Raw genomic sequence first — 8,214 nt, 5'->3', positions numbered from 1 at the left:
TACAAAAGCTATCAAAGAAGTAAAATTTTATATCTCTTCACTCTACCTCCTACAACGCTGCCCTTCCCAGTGCACTGCAAGTCTCAATAAGATTGATGAAAGCTCTCAGGACTGCCTGCTTCCTCATTAGCAATAAAGAAGATAGATTTCCCAGCGTGCCTAATAAAGTCCTTAGTTTATTGGGATTGGTAATGTGACCAGCCTTGGAGCTGTCTTTATGAGCACAGAATGATATATTCTAATTGACTTAACTCATTCTAGGTCTAGCATCATTCCTAGACTGGAAGTGGAGTGGATCTTGATACAGTTTCATGACAAAGGATTCATGGAAAGGTGATTTACCAAAACTAATTTAGGATGCCACTGCCAAAAAGAGGGAGGGGTTTTAGCACACAACACAGACCAGAAGCAGGAAAAGGAATGCAGCAACAAGTTTAAAGATATGCTCACTGCAACGACACAAATGTGGCATAAATAAGTATTTTTGACAAATCAGAAAAGGTGAAGAACTAGGAAACAATTTCAAAACACTTTGAAGTCTGCAGAATCTGATTGGAGGTCTTATCCATATGCACAATGTATTAATTCATACGTAAATAACAAAAGTGATGACAAAGAAGAGGTGGTGAGAAGTCTTGTGAAATCATCGCTTTCCATCCCAGTTTGGGGAGTGAGGGGATGAGTAGGGAAGGAAAACTGGGAGAGAAATAACCATATGCTTGTTCAGTTTGTACATCTTGAGTCATAATATGTAGTTTGTAGTCAAATAATTGCTACCCAAAGGTAGAAATTTCAAGGCAGCGTAATGTTTTCCTTTATAAAATATACTATGTGATCTTAATTTAGTATTAGAAGTGAAAATGCACTTTTACATACTTTTATACCAGAAAAATAGAATTAAGCAACAATTAACTGGGAGTGCATTATTTGAACTCTACTTTAAATGTCTGAGTTCCTTGAGATATTTTTATTTGAATAATATTATTTAATATCTGTATAACAGTGTCAGCATTTTAATGTATGATATGTGTGAATCTAATAGAAATGGAAAATACCGACATGATCAAGATTATCTGAGATGCTGAGAGATATATAAACTTCAGTGAGGGGCTGGGGATTTAGCTCAGCAGAACAGTGCCTGCCTGGCAAGCACGACATCGTGAGTTCGATTCCCAGTACTGGAAAAAAACAAAAACAAACAAACAAACAAAAAAACAAACAAATAAACTTCAGTGGAGTAAATGATTTCTTTTGTAAAAGTGTACCTCACTTATAAATTTAAAGGAAAATTCTTTGCCCCCCAAATAAGCCTCAAGCCAAGTTTTGACAGGAAATACCTCCAAAGCCAGAGAGTAGAAGACATGATATCTTTGCTCACTTTGTGTTGACACAACAAAATCTCTGAGGCTACATGTGTTATAAAGAAAAGTTTACTTATATTGGAGTTCTAGAGGTGAAAGCCCAATATCAAGAGGCCCCATTCATTTGACCTCTGATGAGTCAGAGGGCTTTCTGACTCTGTCACAACATAGCAGATGGCACCCATGGCAATGCATGTGGGACAGAAGTCATATAGTGAGACAGGAAGCAAGAGAGACCCAGCTTGTGCATTTCTGAGAACCCACTCTTGCAGGTTCTCACCTATTCCTTTGAAACCAAATCCACTCCACCAAATAAATGTTAATCCCTCCTGGGGCAGCACCTCTGTCTTCTTTCACTATGTCTTGCCTCTTAAATTCTGTTACATGGGAGGATGAGCTTCGACCACATGAACTTTTCAGGGACAAACCATAGTACATGTCTAGTACCCCTGTCATAAATGAGGCAAATGTCATGGTCTACACTTAAGATTATGGCAACTAGATTTGCAACTGGATTAAACCTGGGTTGCAGTGAAACCTGCATGAGAGGTTCTGTGGGAAAAAGGAGTACTTAAACATGAGGTCATTAATTTTTTTTCATACATTCATTTAGTAAAGCTGAGGCTGTGATGCTAAACGTGTGAAAAGAAAGATAACAAACAGCTCCTTGAAACCAGTGTCCCTAATAAAGTCACAAAACCCAATCCCAATCCCAGAGCTTGAATCCCTTCCTCCTCTGACAATAATAGAGTAGAAATACCCATTTGTATCATTTATGGAAGAGCTAAGTTAAAGCGATTTGGAGCTGATCTGATTTTTATTTTGCCTATAAAGTTTCAGTCTTCCTTTAGCTTGCCTCTGTCCCCTAAGACACAGTGGCAAGAGCAGTGGATTAAAAATCAGATGGCCTGTTTCCAAATCTACCTCTGATTAGCTGGGGACATCTTGGGCAAGCTACCTAATCTGATTCTCAGCTTCTACATCTTTGAAAGAAGAATGTTAACACTTCAAACTAACCGAAATTATATTATGAAAGTGTACATTACAACTCAGTCATTGCATGTAGAATGAAATCGCTAGACTTCTCAGCCATAATCAAAATCTAAGGAGAAGAATATTTCAGAGGAAAGAAAGAGGGAGTTGCTGATGCCTCTCTCCTTTCCCAGTCTTCACAAACCTCCATGATAGCCTGTGGTTACTTGTGGTGAATACCCTTCTCTCCAAGTTTGATTTCCAAGCTTGCAGTGAGTCCTGATGCAGAGGCACATTTTGGAAAAATGCAAAATGAACACCTGGAATTGAAACATTCAGGCTCACTTACTAAAAAGCTAGGAAAAGCCATGGTGGTATTTTCTTCCTAGTCTTGAAATGGATGAGGAATTCCAAATGCATCTGCTTTCTAAGGAAGTCCCCTTGTCCTCCAAATAAGACAGAATCATTCTTCACAGTCAGTTTAACTCAGTGTAATGCCATCTGCCTTGGATTTCTTTTCCTCTTAGTCAAAGCCTTTAACATTTCTTTCTATTCTTTTTTTTTGTAAGTGCTAGAAGTTGTGTCGTATCAATTGCCTTTTTGCCTCTCAGAAACAAACCACTTAGCCAATGGAAGGTAAAGAAACTCAGATACAAAATTAACATTCATATCAGACTAATGAAGCACATCAGTTACATAGAAGAGGAGGTTCTTTGACGGGCTGTGTAACAGAATAATGAAAATAACCTTAAAGTAAGATGGGGGAACCTAAGCTTTGTCCTAACTCTGTGTCAAATTTCTGTGCTATCACAGACAGATTATTTAATATTTTCATGATAAATTTTGTGGTGGAAACAAGACTGTGGCTCAGGCTTCTATGTGGTATATTCTGAATAAAGAGTACATTCTGTGTCTCTATAAGAAAGAATTATCAGCGTACTGAGAATAGGTTGAGCCATGGCCACGAAAATGAATCCTGTGTTGGTGGAGACTGCTAAAAAGCAGCCCTGAGCAGGACTTAACTTAGCCAATTGGCTTATCATGTTTACTTGTGGGTTTTTCCAAGGCCGAGGCTCCTTGTCTGGAGATGGTTGGTGGACTCAGAGTAAGGGAACTTCTGTGAGTCACTAATTCCTACTAAGGCCTGTAATGGTGGATGAAGCTAGAAAGCCTCAAAGGATAAGACAAGATCACAGCCAAGGACACCTACATCTGATCTCACCTAGATAAAAACTATAGCCTCAGGCATTTCCCTCCTGGCGGATTAATTGAAAACCCTACTTGGAGCAGACCTGGAAGGGTTCTGCCCTTGCTGTCCTTGAGTACTCCCCTCTCTTCTTCTGATAACTAAATAAATATGGGCCACTCAGAAAAGGTCTTAGTCTTAGCCCTGAGAGAATCTTGATTTCTGGGAGAGGGCTTTGATCCTCCAGGAGCCCTGAAATCATTCCATTTACCTCTTTTATATAGCTTTTACTGTACACTCGTATAGGAGATTGCAGACCTGCTCAGCCTGCAATAACTAGGGGATATTATTAACCTGATACTGTGTTATTGTCAAAAACAGATATCTGTGATCTTGACATAAATAAATGTGAGAAAAGAATAAGTAAATTTGATTCTCTAAAACTGTGAGCCCTATGATTGCTGGACAGCAAAATGACCTTCCCTGAGGTGTTGTAAGAAAGTTCTAGAGAAATGGACTGGCTGGAGTTTTAAAAAGGAGAGCATCTGCTACTCAGATGTTTCAGTGGTTATTGAAATAATCATCATGTGTTCTATTTTGCTGGTGTCACACTAGCATTACAGACAATGTATACTAATGTCATTCTCCCATGCCAACTAAAGCATTAAGGGAGAATGTTGTCACCTAGTAAGTAGAGATTTGTTTCACTTGACACTATAAGTTCAGAAATCATTCATCCTTCTGATGATGTAAAACACTAGGCAGAGATATATTCATCCAAAAGAAGTTCTTATGCAAACACTTCGTCTCTTATGTAGACTCATATAAATGAAAGAAACAGTAGAAAATGATAAGCACCATAGAAGAAGTGCAGATTAGTCAGAGAAGGCAGATATTTCACGTGAGAGCATAAAGCAGGAATTTTATGTGGCAAGAGCATATGTAATGAGTTTTGAGGGCTGAGCTAGGTTTGACCTATGGGAATGACAAAATACGGGAAAAGCAGAGGTACTAGAAAGTGTATCACCCATAAGAACAAAATTAGTGCTAGCATCGAACACTTACTTCTTACTATGGGCTAAGATCTGTAGGTACATGGTCTTAGTGAATTCTCATACTTCTAAGGCATTGGTTCTTTTGCATTCACTTTTCAGATGGAGAAACTGGAGTTTTTATGAAGAGAAATGCCTTGTGCAAACTAAACCATCAAGAGGAGAGCAGATTGCTCAGGATCCTGGAAACATGTGAAGAAGATGAAAAAATGTCTGAAAAGTTAATTTTGTTTTGAAAATAAACATATTGGAATACTGGATTGTCTCAGCAAATCAAAGCTAGGAGGAATTCAAATGAACTAAATAAGAAAAAAAAAGTAAGATCTTCTTTATATGCAAAATAAAACAAAATGGGACAAAGCTATGCCTTAGATGGTATGAAAGATAGTCCCAAATCAGTGTTCTCTGAGCACCCTCATCAATGTCAAAGTGAAAAATATCAGGGATGTGAATACCTTTCCCAATTCAACTCTCTGCAATGGAGAGGAAACAACCGAGGCTGAAAGAAAAGTGATCCTTTGGAAATGTTTCAATTGATTCAAGTTTTAAAGGAAAAGTAAGCATTATGTGTACTTGTGGCTGTGCAATTCTTGCCAATTTCCGTACGCTAGTGGGAACTGACAGCTGAGCACGATAGTAAAACCATAAATCCCCTGGCTCTCATGCAGTTTATATACTGCTCAGAAAACAATTAAACTGTACTGTAATCATACTAATGTGAGACTATTACTCCACGGAGTTGGTGGTAAGCAGATGTACATTAAGCATTTAGCATAGGCAAATCCTTCAAGTGGGTGTACATTCATTGCCCACTAAAAGTTTTGTAAATAAAAGATGCATCAGAACCACAAAGGATTTCTGCTTTCACAGAAATCACCCACGTAGTTTGGATTTCTCTTGTTTGTTCAGCTGTTCAAGAATCAATGCTCTCACAGACGCATTCATGTTTAAAATGAACTTTTAGAAACAACTATTTTGGAAAAATATGAATTTCTCTTTATCATTATTTCTTCCATTAGTAACACCATAATTATGTTTGGTTGATTATGCCAGGAACAGTTATGCAGAAATATGGTTGATAGCTGAAATATATTTCCCAAAGGACATCTACTCAGGAATATGAGTTAAATTATTAATGTTTTTATCCAGGTTTTGAGTGAGACCATGTGGTGGTATGATGCTATAATTTATTATTTTCATTTTTATTTTTGCATTTATACCTGAGTTCTATTTTGATAAAAATCAGAGGAGGATTGGAGATACCTGCTTTATTTATTCTGTGGTGATGAATTTGAGTTCTGAAACATTTATCAGAGCATGTCCCTTAGTGCGTTGATCGAGCACACATGTTTCTAACACCCTCTGATACTACCATGCTGGAATCTTACAATAAAAGCGATATTTCTGTCTGAGTAAAAGTTTAGATGCTTACTTTGAAAGGAAACCTAGTGTTTTTGGCTTTTTCAGTTACACAGAGAATTTTCAAATAAGATATAAAACCAGTGGAGAAAATTTCACAAACTAGAAACAAAATTTGTAGACCAAAATATTTATTTTAACAGTTTAGACCAGCTACTTTCCCCAACTTCCAAGTGATTTCACCCTTCCATTTTTCATATATTTCATTTTATTTGTCAGTCTAGGTCATGTCAGTCAGTCTACCCATAAATATTAATCCTCATTTTGATAACCCAACATATAATTTTATATATGCTTAATAGTTAATTGATGTTTAAGGAAGCCCCTTCCAATAACTACCACTGATTGAAGTTTGAATTAATATAGTACTATTGAAAGGATCTCAATTTGGAATGATCCAAATTATAAATTTTATCAGTTAAAATAGAACATTTATTGCCACAGGGAATTTTAAATGGATGACTGTAAGAATGAAAATGCATCTCTCAAATATGTTTGCTGATAGCATCATTCAAATTCACCACTCATTATTGAAATGAAGTGTTTACTCAATAAGCCACCAAATTCTTGCTTTCCATAATTTCATCATAATTTTATTTTATATTTACAGTCCTCAATATCTAATGCAAGTGTCTTGCTCAGGGGGTGAGGGATTAAAGAAGAGAATCGGGGTCTGGAGGAAAGTAATCTGAGGACTGATGTAGAAGACAATAATTAATAAAGCTAACAGGATGTGAAAGTCTTCCAGAAGAAATTCTTGCAGCCCGCTTTGCGTTCTCGGGGTGCCATGGCCGGGTTTGAGTTCGCAGATCTCTGCAGCTCCAGCCTCATCTCGTCCTGCTCAGCAGCCTGGGACAAATCTTCAGGTTCCAGGGCATCATTCTCTGTCTGGTTAGGTTCAGACAGCAGCTCTGCCAAGAAGTACTTGGCCAATTCCTGCGAGGGGCAGGAGAGGGAAAGAGAAGAGGAAGAGAACGATGAAGAGAAGAAAAGGGAAACCTCCTTTGGAAAATAGACGATTACAATCCAAACCCAGCTTTCACAGCTGTGCAGATTTTGTTCTCCTAAAAATCAGTTCAAATATAAGAAATAATAACGGTACTTGCTATACTTTGAATGCGCAAATGTTTCTGCGAGTGTTCTGACCCTGAAAGCTTTAAACGCACAAAGAGAAATAGATGATAAAAGCAGTTTTACGAAGATGAGGGGTGTGCCACTATTTTAACTTAGTTTGCATATCATGAACTACCGCGTGCAACGACTCTTACGGTTTTCACAAAACAAACGTAAGGGGAGCAACACCTCTCACAATCACAGGCACATTTGTTCTCTTGGCACAACCGTCGCCCCTCCTACCTTGCCGTGGATGAGGTCCGAGCTTCAGCACCAGGGCCAGCGACTTCGGGGGCCAGCACCCGGGACAGATGCTATCATCCCTTTCTACTAAACTTTACCTGGTTTTCCCAATTTTCTTAAATGCCTGGGAGGAACTCAGCTGAAGGGTGACGGAAGGCGCTCATCCGGCAAAATTACAGGTGACGGGATTCTAGCCTTTGAAAGTTTTCCTAAAAGCTTTGGTCGCCTGGAACTCTTTATGCGAGCCAAACACCTGTTAAAGGTAAAAGGAGGCTGGGGCACCCGGGAGAGAAAAAGACTTCGAGGGAGTTTCCTTACCTGCTTTCCTGCGGCAGCAGCCAGTGACTTCTGCAGAAACTGACGGAGTCGAGGGTCCGAGGGCGCGCCAGTGACACCGCCCAGGGCCAGGACAATGGAGAGCGCGGCCAGCATGCACTGGAGGCGGCAGGACAGCATCTCCGCGGAGCTCGCAAGCCAAGCTGCAGAGCGCCTGGTCAAACTCTAGAGGAGGATCTGCAGGCAGCTGCAACCGCTCCGGAATCCTACCACGGCTAGTGAGCTCTCCACAGGCTCCCCCCTTTTTAAACTCTCTCTCTGACGTCAGGCTAGCAGGCGCCCCCAGATCTCACCAGCGCTTTTACGCACCATTAGCCTTGCAAAATCAATCACAGAAGAGAGGGGAGGCTACAAGTTCTAAAGTGATTTACTTAAAAAGAAAAAATCTGCACACAGGCACGCACCATTTCACATGCCACGCTATACGGACAGTCGTTTAATTTCTGTCATGCCACCAACATATACCTTCCAAAATCTCACTCACACATGTGCACACTCAAGTTAGGCACACAGAGGCTCACCCGCTCAGCCT

The 8,214-nt window shown here is 39.5% G+C and overlaps 1 protein-coding gene across 1 annotated transcript; it reads right to left on the bottom strand.

The window, feature by feature from the left end:
- Positions 1-6,643: 6,643 nt before the first annotated feature.
- On the bottom strand, positions 6,644-7,918 carry LOC102025469 (somatostatin). Its single transcript, XM_005383251.2, has 2 exons — positions 7,665-7,918; positions 6,644-6,926 (listed from the first exon to the last, which is right to left on the bottom strand). Exons 1-2 carry the CDS (start codon positions 7,800-7,802, stop codon positions 6,714-6,716), a joined length of 351 nt encoding a protein of 116 aa, XP_005383308.1. The 5' UTR covers positions 7,803-7,918; the 3' UTR covers positions 6,644-6,713.
- Positions 7,919-8,214: the final 296 nt, after the last annotated feature.

Source organism: Chinchilla lanigera, unplaced genomic scaffold (genome assembly GCF_000276665.1).
Source record: "Chinchilla lanigera isolate Chin_1 unplaced genomic scaffold, ChiLan1.0 scaffold00019, whole genome shotgun sequence".
Taxonomy (NCBI): domain Eukaryota; kingdom Metazoa; phylum Chordata; class Mammalia; order Rodentia; family Chinchillidae; genus Chinchilla; species Chinchilla lanigera.
Note: the sequence above shows the minus strand (reverse complement) of the source record. Positions and strands in the feature narration are given on the sequence as shown.

Bases quoted from the DNA above. Each gene is read 5' to 3' on its own strand.
- LOC102025469 (XM_005383251.2), bottom strand. From the start codon at position 7,802: ATGCTGTCCTGCCGCCTCCAGTGCATGCTGGCCGCGCTCTCCATTGTC. The intron at 6,927-7,664 runs GTAAGGAAACTC...TGCCCCTCGCAG, and splicing joins CTGCTGCCGCAGGAAAGCAG to GAATTGGCCAAGTACTTCTT.